Source organism: Ovis aries, chromosome 14, assembly GCF_016772045.2.
Source record: "Ovis aries strain OAR_USU_Benz2616 breed Rambouillet chromosome 14, ARS-UI_Ramb_v3.0, whole genome shotgun sequence".
Classification (NCBI taxonomy): domain Eukaryota; kingdom Metazoa; phylum Chordata; class Mammalia; order Artiodactyla; family Bovidae; genus Ovis; species Ovis aries.
The window spans coordinates 49,232,970-49,248,558 of NC_056067.1; the positions used below are offsets into that span (position 1 = coordinate 49,232,970).

Here is a 15,589-nt window from a genome sequence, read left to right on the forward strand (position 1 = left end):
GCTTAATCACTCCTCTGCCCTGCCTCTTACAGTGCCTGGTGCAGAGTGGGTGTTTATTGGATGTCAGTTTTATGAGGTGAAGAAGAATCAGGGCCAAGTATGATGCTATGCATTCAGTGGGTAAATTGAAATGATAATCAGGATTTATTGAGCTTCTCCTCTATGCCACTATGAGTATTCTCCACTATGAGTACTCTCTCTCATACTCATAGTGTTCTTAGGTGGCAGGCACTGTGACTATCCTTACTGTAACAATGCGGAAACTGAACTCGGAGCAGTTCAATCTATTTTATTAGGATATTGAGTGAGTAAGTGGTTGAGTTAGGATTCAAGCTCAGGCTGCCTTCAAAGCCCATGTCCTTGACCTCAAACTTCATATACCATTCATATATTTAGTTTATGTATTTTCTGAGCTTCTGCTGTCTGCTGGGCATGGCCCGGACAGTGGTAAAAGACAGGCATAGCACTTGTCCTCATGGAGCTCAAACTTGATAAAGATACAATCACATAAGGCAACATGTAATTAGAAACTGGACTTCCCTCGTGGTTCAGGTGGTGAAGAATTTGCCTGCAATGCAGGAGACCTGGGATTGATCCTCTAAAGAAGGGAACTCACTCCAGTATTCTTGCCTGGAGAATACCGTGGACAGAGGAGCCTAGTGAGTTGCAAAAAGTCAGATACAACTGAGCTACTAACACACACACACAGTTCTAAATTGTGATATATTCTAGGAGGAAATGATAAGAGGGCATGAAGAAGAATAACAGGAAGAGATCATGTCTAGACAGAAGGAACAGGAAGGCTTATTTGAGGAAACTTGAGTGGAGCCCTGAAGGGTGAGTGGGAGTTTGGCCCATGGAAAAGGGAACAGTGTTCCAGACAGTGAGAACAGCAAGTGCAAAGGTCCTGAGGTGGACAGTAGAATGAATGGTGTGTCCAAGAAATCACTGTAGCTAATTTCTCCATGGTGGTGTATATGTGTCAGGCACTGTTTAATCCATGAAGTAGATCCTCACGGGGCAGATAAAGAAACTGAGGAACAACATGGACTTCCCTCGTAGTCCAGTGGTTGGGACTCCACCCTTCTGCTGCAGGATGACAGGTTTGACCCCCTGGTCAGGGAACTAAGATCCTGCATGCTGCTTGGTGTGGTCCAAAAAAAAAAAAAAAAGACAGAGGAACAGAGAGGTTAGTTATCTTGCCCAAGGTCACACAGCTAGGAAGACTGAGTTCTCCCAACCTCCACTCAGTATGTTTGATCTCTCTGTCAGAGTGCTTGTCGTCACGCTCTCTCACTCTTCTTTACCTCTCAGATGTGAACATGGAGGCTCCTGATGAGAAATCCATCATCACCTATGTGGTCTCTTTCTACCATTACTTCTCCAAGATGAAGGCTCTGGCTGTGGAGGGGAAACGGATTGGAAAGGTACACGGAGCCCAGGAATAGGGTAGGTGGGAGCCTGGGAACCATACAGGGCTGCATCTGGGAGGAGACTGACCCCCCTCCCTTCCTCTGCTGGGTCAGGTCCTGGACCAGGTGCTGGAGGTGGGGAAGGTCATTGAGCACTATGAGGAGCTGGCGACCGAGCTGTTGGCCTGGATCCACCGCACCGTGGGTCTCATCAGCAACCAGAAGTTTGCCAACTCATTAAGTGGGGTGCAGCAGCAGCTTCAGGCTTTCACGGCCTATTGCACGCTGGAGAAGCCTGTCAAGTGAGGCCTGGCTCAGCACGGAGGGTGGCAGGTGGAGGTGTGGAGGCAGGGCTCCTGAGCTCAGGCCCCTTCAGGTTTCAGGAGAAGGGAAACCTGGAGGTGCTGCTCTTCAGCATCCAGAGCAAGCTGCGGGCCTGCAACCGTCGTCTCTACGTGCCCCGGGAGGGCTGTGGCATCTGGGATATTGACAAGGTGAGGCTGAGGATGTAGGGCAGAGGAAGGGTTGCCCTGTGAGGTTGTATAGGTTGTGCACTGCTCAAGGGAGCTCTTCACATTGCAGATGTCATGCATCTGACATCCATTCTGATGGTTTTTCCAACAGTAAAGGGTCATAAGGAAGCAAGATTTTTTTTCCAGTGTGTGCAAAGGTGCCAAAGTGCTGAGCATGACCTCAGACAGAGAAGCCAAGGCCATTACTGTGGGGCATTATTGGAATCTTATTTATTTATTTGGCTGCCCCAGGTCTTCACTGCAGCATGTGGGATCTTAGTTGTGGCATGTGAACTCAGTTTCGGTATGTGGGATCTAGTTCCCTGACCAGGGATGGAACCAGGGTCCCTGCATTGGGAGCGCAGAGTCTTAGTTGCTGGACTACCAGGGAAGTTCTGAGCTGTTGGAATCTGACTGCCTCTCTAGGCATGGGGACAACTGGAGAAGGCAGAACATGAGCGAGAGGCTGCCCTCCGGGCTGAGCTGATCCGGCAGGAGAAGCTGGAACTGCTGGCCCAGAGGTTTGACCACAAGGTGGCCATGCGGGAGAGCTGGCTGAATGAGAACCAGCGCTTGGTCTCCCAGGTACAGGGCGAAGGGCTTGGCTCCGGGGGAAAGGGAGAAAGGGTGAGGCTGACGGCCTTGGGACCAGAAAGGGAGATTTCTCGATTTCCTAAGCAACAGAGAAGTGTTGGATTAGTCTTCTAGGTGACAAATGAAGGTGGGATGGGAGAATTGGTTTCCTAAGTGACTGGTCGGGGAGGGATGTGGGCTTGTTCTCCAGGGTAATAGGAGAATGAGGCTGGTCTCCAGGGTAACTAGAGAGGACAGAATTAGTCTCTTTAGAAATAGGGAGAGTAGTTAATTATCTCTTAAGTGACAAAGGAGGTTGTTATCAGGTGTCCAGTGTAACTCAGAAGAATAGAATTGGTCTCCTAAACAACAGGATAGGGTAGGCCTGGTCCTCAGTCTCTAAGGAAATGAAAGGATGGGGCTTGTTTCCTGGGTAACAAATTTAGGGTTAGAGGTGTAACAGGGAATGGTGGGGCTGGTCTCCAGGGTAACTGGGGGGGGGGGATGATGAGACTGGTCTCTAGGGTAACTGGGGATAGTGAGGCTGGTCTCCAGGGTGACAGGGAAGGTTGGAGATGGTCTCCAAAGTAACTTGGGGTGATGGGGTTGATCTCCAGGGTAACAGGGAAGGATAGGACTGGTCTCCAGGGTAACAAGAGCAGGTAGGGGAGTTTCCAGGGCCACACAGGGTCAAGGTAACAGGTTAACTGCTGAGTCATTATGGATGAGCATCTGTGGCCTGCCCTGCCCCAGGACAATTTTGGGTATGAGCTGCCGGCGGTGGAGGCAGCCATGAAGAAGCACGAAGCCATCGAGGCAGACATAGCAGCCTATGAGGAGCGGGTGCAGGGCGTGGCAGAGCTGGCCCAGGCCTTGGCAACTGAAGGTTACTATGATGCCCGCCGGGTGGCAGCCCAGCGTGACAGTGTCCTGCGCCAGTGGGCCCTGCTGACCGGGCTGGTAGGTGCCCGGCGGACGCGGCTCGAGCAGAACCTGGCTCTGCAGAAGGTCTTCCAGGAGATGGTGTACATGGTGGACTGGATGGAGGAGATGCAGGTAGGGGCCAGATCGGGCACCAGTGATGGGGGTGGCATACCTGGAGGGGTGGGAGGGGTCCTTATCCTGAAAGAGTTGTCAAAGATGGAGAGGGAAGAGAAGAGAGACAGAAAGAGGTGACAAGAAAGGGAGACAAAAAGAGTGAAAGATACAGAGAGACACAGAGGCAGAGGAAGAATGTATGAGAGACAGAAAAATACCCGGAGAAATAGATAAAAAGACACAGTAGTACAGAGACAATCAGGGACAGACAGAGACAGAGATTAAGTCAGAGGAAGACTGAGACAGTTTCAGAGAAAGAAATCAGAGAAGAAAACCAGAGAAGCAGGCCCAAAGGTATCACCAGAAATCTATTAAAAGTTGGCTACAGAGGACACACAGCAAGATGGAATCCGTTTGAGAAAGAGAGAGAGACCTATGGGAGAGAGATAGTTGGATAAAGAGCGAGATGGAGATAAGATGATGGAAGCAGAGAGAGAGACAGACACAAGACATGGAGGGAAAGAGGTAGGAATCGAGATGGAGGCAGAGAAATATAAACAAGAAAGGGATGAAGGCAGAGAGAGAGACAAAGCCCAGAACTACGGAGACGATGAGAGACGGAGCATCCAGAGAGACAGAGATGGAGAGAGGTGATGACAGAGGCATGGGGTCTGAGACAGAGATCAGAGTTTAGGTGATGGAGTAGAGGAGCGAAGGCTGGTGTGGGTGGTGGGTGGAAGGGGGAGTGGCCTGCGGGCTGATGCCCAAGCTACACTCAGGGCAGCTCTTACTTGCAGGCTCAGCTGCTGTCCCGGGAGTGTGGGCAGCACCTGGTGGAGGCGGAGGACCTGTTGCAGAAGCATGGACTGCTGGAGGGGGACATCGCGGCCCAGAGTGAGCGGGTGGAGGCCCTCAACGCTGCTGCCCTGCGTTTCTCACAGCTGCAGGGTGAGCCTGGGGCTGAGGACTGTGGTGGAGACTTTCAGGGCTTGTGCTAATAGAAGGAGAATGTCAAAAAAAAGAAAAGAAGAAGCAGAATGTCTCCTGAGATACAGATCAAGAAGTGAGCTCCCCGTCTTTGGAGGTATCCAAACACCAACTAGGATCACACTCCATCAGGGATATCACATGGGAAATTAGTGCCTTGAGTGCGAGGCTGGCCCACATGACTTCTTTCTGCTTTGAGATTCTGCAGTAATAGTTCACGTTTTTTGAACATTTGTTATGTGCTAAGCCTTTCACAGTGGGGTCTCAGTGAATACCATAAAAAGACTGGGTAAGGCAGTTATTGTCAAGGCCTGTTCAGCATCAAGTGATAGAAACTCAATTTCAATTAAGGAGAACAAGAGAAGATATTGGCTGATGTAACTAAATGTGTAAGAAGGGTTGAGTTTTGCTTCAGGTATGGCTGGATCCAGGGATAGTTCAGTGATGCTTTTAAGACTCCACCTGTCTCCACCTCTAATGTTTATGTTTGTGTCACTATTGGGCAGTCCCTCCCCTTGTGGTGTAAATCTGGGACCATCCAGCCCACATTTACATCCCAGCAGCTTCACAGATCCAGCAAGAGACAGGCCCCTTTCTCCCAATATTCTGGCAAAAGGCCCAAGGAAAGCTTTCATTAGCCCATGGTGGGTTCCATTCCCACCACTCAGCCAAGCATTATGGCCCGGGGCTACATACATGATCTAATTGGCCACATCTATGTGACATGCTCACCCAGGGCCAAGAGTGGGGTCAGCTCTCTCCAAAGACACGAACTGAGAAGGGGGCAGGGATGAGATGCCATTAGCAGAAGCAGGGGCATGGATGTCAACAGGCAAAAACTTAGACTGACTCTAGAAAGGTTCTCATTTTCGTGGTGTCAACACCCTCCAGCTAAAGACCACCAGGAGCCCTGCTGTAGTCAAATCAAGCTTGATTTGCACGCATGGGAGTGTGGGGACCATGGGGCATCTTAGTAAGAAGATGTTAAGAGGGGCTTATTGTAGGACATGGGCTGTGTCCGGTGATTTGGGATGATTTAACGTAGTGTATTTTGCTGCAGGTTGGATGCTATCAGGAAGTGGGGGTAATTAGATGATTGTGCATCTTAATCATTTTTAACCAGGTGGTGGGAGGAACATGATTGGCAGGAGTGGTTCACCTTGGCCAGGCGTGGGTAGGCAGGCAGGTGACTGTTTTGTGGTTTGCACAGTGACCTTGTTTTGTGTGCATGCAGACATGATTGTGGAATGGTCTTGTCTTCGTCTCTATCATGATTGCCGAGTGGTCTTTTTTAAAAATAATTTTATCTATTTATTTTTTGGTTGTATTGGGTCTTTGTTGCTGTGCGGGCTTTTCTTTAGTTGTGGCGAATGGGGGCAACTCTCTCGTTGTGGTACATGGGTGTCTCATTGCGGTGGCTTCTCTTGTTGCTGAGCGTGGGCTCTAGGGCGCATGGGCTTCATTAATTGTAGTTCCCTGGCTCTGGAGCACAGGCTCAATAGTTGTGCCCCGTGGGCTTAGCTGTCCTGTGGCATGTGGGATCTTCCCAGAGCAGGGGTCGAACCCGTGTCTCCTGGATTGACAGGTGGATCCTTTACCACTGAGCCACCGGGGAAGCCCTGCTGAGTGGGCTTGTCTGATGTTTTGTCTTGTGCAACTGTGTATGAGTGCTGACAGCATCAAGACTGCTTTTTTCTTTCTCACTGATGAGGAAACTGAGGTTCAGAGGTGCAGAACCGATAAGAGGGTTTGGAGGCTGATCTATCTCACTGCTTTATCTGGAGCTAAGGGAATCCTGGTGCATTGTTAGAAAATGAAGAGGCTCTCCAGCTTTCAGGGGCTACCCAGGCGGTGTAGTGGTTAAGAATCCTCCTGCCACTGCAGGAGATGTGGGTTCGATCCCTGGGCTGGGCAGATCTCCTGGAGGAGGAAATGGGAATCCACTCCAATATTCTTGCTTTGAAATTTCCACAGACAGACGAGCTCAGCATGCGCACACACTCCAGCTTGCAGGATGGTCGGGGGAGTTTCTCACTCTCATGGGCTGGGATATGTCCTAAGAGCAAATGTTGAGGTCTCCTTCCAAGCCCCAGTGCAGGTATCTGCATCCTAGCTCAGCCCATCACCAGCCTCACAACCCCAAGAGGCATCATTCATTCGTCATCCTTCACCCTTCATTCTTATGGATGTTTGTCCAGGAGGCTCTCCCTGTCTTTTCCTTGTGAGATCTCAGCTCCCAGTGATAATGCACCAGCAGTACCGTGGAAACAGCAAAGAGGCTAGTGTAGGGTGTGTGTTGTCATGGTAACGGGAGACAGCAGTGTGTGTGTTGTCATGGTGACGGGAGGCAGCTCTGCCTGCGAAGTGGTCCAGAGTTGGCCTCCTGATGTACCACTTCTTAGCTGATCCTGAGCAAGCAGCTTCCCTCCCTGAGTATGAGTTTCTTCATCGGCAAGATGGAGCTAAGGAGGATACTGGCCTTATAGGATGGTTATGAGAACTCAGTGTCATTGGGTCAGAGTAAGCGCTGGATGCATGGACGCCACTGATGTTTATTATTCAGTTGGGTGCCTTGGAATTTGGGTCAATTTCAGTGAATGTCCAGCAATGCATAAACCTCACATGCCATCTAGGGCAGTGTCTCTCCCACTGTTTTGACCCAGTAAGAAATACATTTACCTCATAACCCACAGTTCACAGGCACACGTGCAGACACACAGAGATACAAAGCCTTTGGAAAACAACGCTTCCCCGTACTTCTCATATTTTCTATTCATTCTACTCTATTCCATTAAAGAAATGCTGACTGCCACCCATTAAGTTAATCTCACAGTTCTCAAACCAGAGATCCAGGTGTGTGCCTGCGTGCTAAGTCACTTCAGTCGTGTCCGACTCTTTACGACCCCATGGACTGTAGCCTGCCAGGCTCCTCTGTCCATGGGGCTGTCTAGGCAAGAATGCTGGAGTGGGTCGCCATGCCCTCTTCCAACAGATCTTCCCAATCCAGGGATTGAAACCACGTCTTCTGGCGCTCCTCCATTGCAGGCAGGTTCTTTAAGAGGTCCAGGAGGAAGGTGAAATATTTGAAGATAAAAAGGAGTTTAGGTGATCACTGGGTTAAGAGATAAGATGACAGAGGATGAGAGAGGAGAGTCAAAACATAGGTTAAGAATAGAGAGGTTTCATTTTGTCCATTTCTGAAGGAAAAACCCTGCACTTACACTAACATATAAAGATTCTAGGATTCTCTGATTCTCCGATTCCATCCCTCATTCAGTCAGTAAGTCACTGTTTTCACTAAGCGACTGCCCTGGGCTCCACCATGTGCTGGGCAGTGGTGGGAACATGGTCTGATGGAGATAGCCCCAGGTCTTGTCCTTATGGGGCTCCCACCCGAATGGGAGATACAGAATGTTCGCAACAGCCCAGAGGGGTCAGAGGTGGGATGAGGGAGTCACAGGCAGAGTGGCCCGCGCTGGGATGGGGAAACAAAGAAGCCTGCGAGAGCCTGCTCCAGATTTGAGGTGTTGGGGAAGGCTGCCAGGAGGAGGGGACGCATAATCTGACATCTGGTAAAGTCGGGCCAAGGACTCTAGCCCCCTGTCTTGGGCGGCTCCTGGTCCGTGCCCAACCTGGGATCTCCCCCTTTCCGTGGCCCAGGTTACCAGCCCTGCGATCCGCAGGTCATCTGCAACCGCGTGAACCACGTGCACGGCTGTCTGGCGGAGCTGCAGGAGCAGGCGGCCAGGCGGCGCGCGGAGCTGGAGGCCTCGCGGAGCCTGTGGGCGCTGCTGCAGGAGCTGGAGGAAGCCGAGAGCTGGGCCCGCGACAAGGAGCGCCTCCTGGAGGCGGCGGGCGGCGGCGGCGCGGCGGGCGCGGCGGGCGCGGCGGGCGGCGCACACGACCTGTCCAGCACCGCGCGCCTCTTGGCGCAGCACAAGATCCTGCAGGGCGAGCTGGGCGGGCGGCGGGCCCTGCTGCAGCAGGCCCTGCGGCGGGGCGAGGAGCTGGCCGCGGCCGGTGGCGCCGTGGGCCCGGGCGCCGAGACGGTGCACTTGGCGGGCCTGGCGGAGCGCGCGGCGAGCGCGCGGCGGCGCTGGCAGCGGCTGGAGGAGGCGGCGGCGAGGCGCGAGCGGCGGTTGCAGGAGGCGCGGGCGCTGCACCAGTTCGGCGCGGACCTCGACGGGCTCCTGGACTGGCTTCGCGACGCCTACCGCCTGGCAGCCGCGGGCGACTTCGGCCACGACGAAGCGTCCAGCCGCCGCCTGGCCCGCCAGCACCGCGCCCTCACAGGGGAGGTGGAGGCGCATCGCGGGCCCGTGGGCGGCCTGCGGCGCCAGCTGGCGACACTGGGGGGCGCCAGTGGCGCCGGGCCCCTGGTGGTGGCACTGCAGGTGCGCGTGGTGGAGGCCGAGCAGCTGTTCGCCGAGGTGACCGAGGTGGCTGCGCTGCGGCGCCAGTGGCTGCGCGATGCCCTCGCTGTCTACCGCATGTTCGGCGAGGTGCACGCGTGCGAGCTGTGGATTGGGGAGAAGGAGCAGTGGCTGCTGGCCATGCGCGTGCCCGATTCATTGGACGACGTCGAGGTGGTGCAGCACCGGTGAGCGCGCACCGGTGGGACTCCTGGTCCCCTTCGTCCCGCACGCAGTCTCGATTTCCTTGATTCACCAGTTTCCCCATATTCACACACTTGGAACCAGTGTGTGTGTGCTTAGTCGCTCAGTAGGGTCTGACTTTTTGCGACCCCATTGGACTGTACAGCTCACCAGGCTCCTCTGTCCATGCGGTTTCCCAGGCAGAAATACTGGGATGGGGTTGCAATTCCCTTCTCCAGGGGATCTTCCCAGCAAAATGGGAATGATATTTACTGGTCCCAACCTCATGGGCTCCTGGAGAACAGTAAATGTGCAAAGTAATTAGCAAATGCCTGGGTCCAGGGAGCATTCCAGGGGCGTTTACTGCTATTTCTGTGAGACTTATAGTCACTTGGCTATATTAACCTCCAGAGATGGCTCAGCATGATCCCTCCGCTGGGACTCCCATCCCTAGATGGGAAGGATGTTACCCCTTGCATAGATGTTACCTCCCCAGCTAATAAAACTGCTCTGACCTTTGTCACTTTCTCTTCCCTCACCTCACTTTACATTTCTTCATAGCAATTACCACCCTGGGACATATTAAATACTGATTTATCTGTTGGCAGACTTAGAGATGGGTCATTAAGTCAGTGGATGGACCCTCTGCACCCCTCTCTCTGAGCATATTCATCCATCCACTCATTCAGTGGATACTTATTGAGCCCTTGCTCTGTTCCAGGCCTTGGGCTGGGCATTGCTGGAAACACAGGCCTGGTCCCCTCTGTTACTGTGCCCACAGTTACCCAAGCCACAGCCTTGGACATTGTTTTAAACAAGGGACCATAGCCAGTTTAAAACGGTTCTTTCTGGCTGGCACATAGAGAGTGGGCTGGAGGGGGTGAGAACGATGGCTGGGAGCCTAGAGAGGCAGCTAGAGTGGGGGTTCAGACAGGAGAGGACAGGACTGGACCATGGCAGGAACCCGAGAGAACAGGCCGTGGGGGCAGACAGGCTTAGGGCTCTGGCCTAGGGAATGGCAGGGGTTGTGGGGAGGGGGAAGGGAGGGAGGCGAGCTGTCCCTGGGATGGAGACCCAGAGGAAGAACAAACTAGGGGAGATGTTGAAGCGAGTGTGAGTCACAGCAAAGAGGCCAAAGAACACAGCAGGCTTTAAGGTGGGGGACAGGCTCAAAAGGGATAATGTTGAGGCTGGAGACAGATGTGGGACTGATGGGCTCGGGGGCGAGGGCGGAAGCTGTGGGGGTGGGTGAGATGGACCAGGCAGGATGTGAGGGAAAGCTGAGAGGACCCAGGGCAGAGCCCTGAGGGACCTACCACTTAAGTGGCAGGTAGAAGAGGAGGAGCCAGCAGAGGAGCCTGAGGAGATGAGGTTGAGAGTTCAGAGGAGAACCAGGAGAAGGCAGTTTCGCAGAAGCCAGTGAACAGGTCCCCAGCGTCCAGGCCTCACTGATCGTGTCCATCCTTCTTCCGCAGATTTGAGAGTCTGGACCAGGAGATGAACAGTCTGATGGGCCGTGTCCTGGATGTGAACCACACGGTTCAGGAACTGGTGGAAGGAGGTCACCCCAGCTCAGATGAGGTGCGTTCCTGCCAGGACCACCTCAACAGCAGGTAAGCGAAGCCTGGGGCTGGAAGTCCTTCTGAGTCCCAGGCCAGTTCTTCCTATCATTCTTTTCCTCAGTCACTCAACTATAGAGGTCAAGAATGTGCCCTTTCAAGCTCCTGAGATGATAAGGTTGTTGTTGTTCATTCGACCCCCTGGATCACAGCACCCTAGGCTTCCCCATCCTTCACTATCTCCCAGAGTTTGCTCAAACTCATGTCCACTGAGTTGGTGATGCTATCCAACCAGCTCATCCTCTGTTGCCCCCTTCCTCTCCTGCCCTCCATCTTTCCCAGTATCAGAGTCTTTTCCAGTGAGTCAGCTCTTCAAATCAGGTGGCTAAAGTGTTGGAACTTCGGCTTCAGCATGAGTCCTTCTAGTGAATAAGGGCTGCAGGCCACTTAGTAAATTAGCAAAATCTTGAAAAAAAAATTATAATGCCCAGTGTTAGCGATGATGTGGTAAATTGAGGATAGAATACATTTCAATGGGCTCTTAATTTACTTGTTCAGAAATGATGTATTGAGAATCCACTGGCTGACAGGAATTTTTCCAAGCACTTTAAAAAAAACCTCCCAGTATCCCAATTGCCATAGTAGTTTCCAGCATTCAGAACTCTTTAAGAATAGTAACCAATTAAACCTTTCCCCTAGAACACTATAAGTAGTTCTTGCAAGGTACGATTCATAGATAAACACACAGATCCAGAGAGGTGAATTCCTCATCCAGGATTACTCAATCTAGTAAGCAGGAGTCAAACCCAGTTCTGCCTGAATCCAGAGCTGAGGCCCTTGACCACATATTGCAGTCTTCCCAGCAACTCTGTGGGGGTGTAAATACCCATATAAGAAAGGAGGAAACAGGAGCTCAGAGAGGCAAAGGTGGCCTAAGGTCCCAAGGGAAATTAGGTGGGGATCAAGCCTGAATTTGAAGTTGAATTTGTCTGACTCCAGACTGTGCCCTTAACTGCTGTGCTGTGAGATCCCAATATCCAGTGATTTCCAAGCGTCTGTATCCTCAACAATCCCAGGGCACCAGGGCCTAAAAAGATAATGACAGCTAGTGATTTATGGCTGTTAGTGAGATGATGTGCCAGTGCTTTAGCCACAAGAACTCATTAAACACCCAGTGAAGTGGACATAATTATCTGCCTGTTTTTCAAATGAGAAAAGAGAAACAAAAATGATTTGCCCAAGTTCACATGGTGGATCTGGCCAGAGCAGAATTTGAACTTGAGCCCTTCTGACTTCAGAGTCCTAATCTCTGCCCTTGTGCTATGTCCATTCTAGAGGGGACAGAGAGAGAGTTAAGAAATAAACAATAAAAGAACAAGATATTTGGACAATTGTAAAGATTCATGCTAGGAAACCAAACCAGTCAAACCTAAAGGAAGTCAACCCTGAATATTCATTGGAAGGATTGATACTGAAGCTGAAGCTTCAATGCTTTGGCCACATGATGCAAAGAGCTGACTCACTGGAAAAGACCCTGATGCTGGGAAAGATTGAGGGCAGGAGGAGAAGGGGATGACAGAGGATGAGATGGTTGGCTGGCATCACCGACTCGATGGACATGAGTTTGAGCAAACTCTAGGAGATAGTAAAGGACAGGGAAGCCTAGCATTTTGTGGTCCGGCAGTATCATCACTTGCTTGAGGGCACAGAGCAAATTAAAAAAAAAAAAATCTTTTGACGGCGCCTACAGATCTTAGTTCCCTGACCAGGGATCAAACCTGTGCTCACTGCATTGGCAGTGTGGAGTCTTAACTACTGGACCACGAGGGAAGTCCCATAAATTTATTTTAGGATAAAATAAATTTGACTCAGCACCTGGCTTATAGAACATGCTCAACTACTGTTTATTGCATCCAACATATTATCTGATGTCATAAGCCGACAGATTTCACATTCTTTGGTTCCAGAACCCTTTGCATGCTTAAAAGCAATTTAAGGACCCCCAAAGAGCTTGATTAATGGGTTATATCTGTCAGTATTTACTATATTAGAAATTAATACTGAGTAATGTAAAATAGTAAGTCGTTAAAATAATAATAAACTTACTATGGTAACATAACTTTTTAAATGAAAAAGTGACTATTTTTCAAAACAAACAAAAAATGTAGCAAGAAAAATGGTGTTGTTTTGCATTAAAAAGAAATTATTATTTACTTTGGCTGTGCTGAGTCTTTGTTGCGGTGAGAGCTTCTCTAGTTGCCTATGTGGGATCTTAGTTCCCCCACCAGGGATAGAACCCAGCCCCAAATGCAGGGGGTCTTATCCATTGGAGTCTTATCCATTGGACCAGCAGGAAAGTCCCTGTTTTGCATTTTTGCACATCTCTTTAATGTCTGGTTTAAGAGAAGGCAGCTGAGTACTCAGGTCTGCTTCTGCAATCAGTCTTTTTCCTGTAGCTTCTGGAAATCTCCACAGTACACTCGGCACAGAATGAAAGTGAAAAGGCAAATAGCGTCTTAGCATTTTGATGAAGATAGCTTTGCCCTCGCTCAGGTTACATTTTGAGAACCGCTGTTCTAAGCAAATGTGCCCGGCAGAGTCCATTTTACACAGGCAGGAACTGGGGCTTGGGGAGATAAGGATGACATTCCAAGGTCACACAGTGGCTGGGTTCCACCCAGGGTCATGGGCCCTCCGCACCCAAGGCGGGGCGGGGGTCTCCGTCTTCCTTACGCTGCCCTGCTTCTCCTGGGTAGGTGGAACCGCATCGTGGAGCTGGTGGAACAGCGAAAAGAAGAGGTGAGCGCGGTGCTGCTGGTGGAGAACCATGTGCTGGAGGTGGCGGAGGTGCGCGCCCAGGTGCGCGAGAAGCGGAGGGCTGTGGAGAGCGCGCCCCGGGCGGGCGGCGCCCTGCAGTGGCGCCTTAGCGGTCTGGAGGCGGCTTTGCAAGCGCTAGAGCCGCGCCAGGCGGCCCTCCTGGAGGAGGCGGCCCTGCTGGCTGTGCGCTTCCCGGCTCAGGCTGCGCGGCTGCATCAGGGTGCGGAGGAACTGGGCGCCGAGTGGGGCGCTCTGGCCGGCGCGGCTCAGGCCTGTGGCGAGGCGGTGGCGGCGGCCGGACGCCTGCAGCGCTTTCTGCACGACCTAGACGCCTTCCTGGACTGGCTGGTGCGCGCCCAAGAGACGGCGGGCGGCGGCGAGGGGCCCCTGCCCCGCAGCCTGGAAGAGGCGGACGCCCTGCTGGCGCGCCACGCGGCGCTCAAGGAGGAAGTGGACCAGCGAGAGGAGGACTACGCGCGCATCGTGGCGGCCAGCGAGGCGCTGCTGGCGGGCGACGGCGCGGAGCTGGGCCCGGGCCTGGCACTCGACGAGTGGCTGCCACACCTCGAACTTGGTTGGCACAAGCTGCTCGGCTTGTGGGAGGCGCGCAGGGAGGCGCTGGTCCAGGCGCACGTCTACCAGCTCTTTCTGCGCGACCTACGCCAGGCACGAGCGGTGCTACGCAACCAGGTGCCCGCTTCGGGGGTTGGCACGTGTGGGGGTCTGAGGCCGCAGGGGGTTTCGGGAACAGAAAACTGTATGGAGGAGTGTGTTTGCGGAGACCACTGGGTTCCTGGCGTACCTCATGCTGCGGGGGAGAGGGGGGTTGCGGGTATCTAGTATGAATAGCTGGGTTTGTGAATAATCCGGTGTGAACAAGCGTGGGTGTGTGTATAACAGAATTTGAGTATTACGATGGGGAGGAGGGTGTCTTACTCTGTTAGAGGTGACTAAGAGTTTGTGGACTGTTCTGAGTGAGTAATGCACTTGGACGTTCTTTGGAGTGACTTCCTGGGTTTGTGGGTTATCTGGAGGGAAATAAGAGTATGAGTTTGATTGGTGATGGTTAATGGGGTTTAAAGAAGCTCTTGGGGTGGATAACAGAGGATGAAGGTTAGGGCAGGAAGGTTCAGGTTGAGGGATTCTTGTGGTTAGTAAATGATTGTGGATTATGCGGCTGTGGGGGCAGACTGTCTTCTTGGGAATGGCAGATTGCACAGCGTCACTGCGTTTATTATGGTGTGAGGAGTCAAGTGCCATGGTTATCTGGGAACAGCTGATCCAGTTCAAGGATCTTTCTGAGATGGGAACAAAGTTTGAAGATTTGGACAAGATAAAAACACCTAGTTTTCAGATTGTCCAAGAGTAGGTACCAGCTTTTAGGAATCATTTTAGAAAACATGGGCTTCCCAGGCAGTGCTACTGGTAAAGAATCTGCCTGCCAAAGCAGGAGATGCAAGAGACGAGGGTTCAATCCCTGGGTTGGGAAGATCCTGGAGGAGGAAATGGCAACCCACTCCAGTATTCTTGTCTGGGAAATCCCATGGACAGAGGAACCGGGCGGGCAGTAGTCAGTGGGGTCACACAGAGTCAGACAGGACTGAGCAGGAGCATCTGTTGGAAAGCATGACAGCCTGTGCTGGTGTCAAGAGAAAGCTGGCTTAGATGGAGGATGAGCTGGAGGAGCAGACAGCAGGCCCCTAGAATCATGAGGTTCCTAAACACTTCAGTTGAGGTGGCCTTGAGATGCTCATTCTGACCCACCCATGTTACCAGTTAGAAAACTAACACCAGAGAGGGAAGGGACTTCCTTGAAGTCACATGGCGCCTGCTAAGTCTTCATCAACTAATCAAATACTTACTGAGTGCCTACGCTATATCAGGTACTTTTCTGGAGCTGAGCACAGAAGAAACAGAACACGAAATCCCATCCTCATGTGGCTGGCATTTGTGTGTGTGTGTGTGTGTGTGTGTCTGTGGAGGAGATGGAGGAGATGATAAAAAAAGTAACTGCATATATAATATCATGTCAGATATATACGCTATGAAGGGATTTCCTAGGTGGCTCAGTGGGAAAGAATCCACCTGCCAAGCAG

At 52.0% G+C, this 15,589-nt stretch overlaps 1 protein-coding gene across 1 annotated transcript in view; it reads left to right on the forward strand.

Annotated features, from left to right (window-relative positions):
• The window catches only part of SPTBN4 (spectrin beta, non-erythrocytic 4), a 78,332-nt gene that overhangs the window by 19,546 nt on the left and 43,197 nt on the right, over window positions 1-15,589 (forward strand). Inside the window, exons 8-16 of the mRNA XM_027978308.3 lie at window positions 1,315-1,427; window positions 1,527-1,714; window positions 1,789-1,906; window positions 2,351-2,509; window positions 3,251-3,553; window positions 4,333-4,483; window positions 8,183-9,122; window positions 10,593-10,730; window positions 13,433-14,183. Coding sequence (XP_027834109.1) covers window positions 1,315-1,427; window positions 1,527-1,714; window positions 1,789-1,906; window positions 2,351-2,509; window positions 3,251-3,553; window positions 4,333-4,483; window positions 8,183-9,122; window positions 10,593-10,730; window positions 13,433-14,183 — 2,861 coding nt within the window. The remainder of the gene's footprint in view (window positions 1-1,314; window positions 1,428-1,526; window positions 1,715-1,788; window positions 1,907-2,350; window positions 2,510-3,250; window positions 3,554-4,332; window positions 4,484-8,182; window positions 9,123-10,592; window positions 10,731-13,432; window positions 14,184-15,589) is intronic.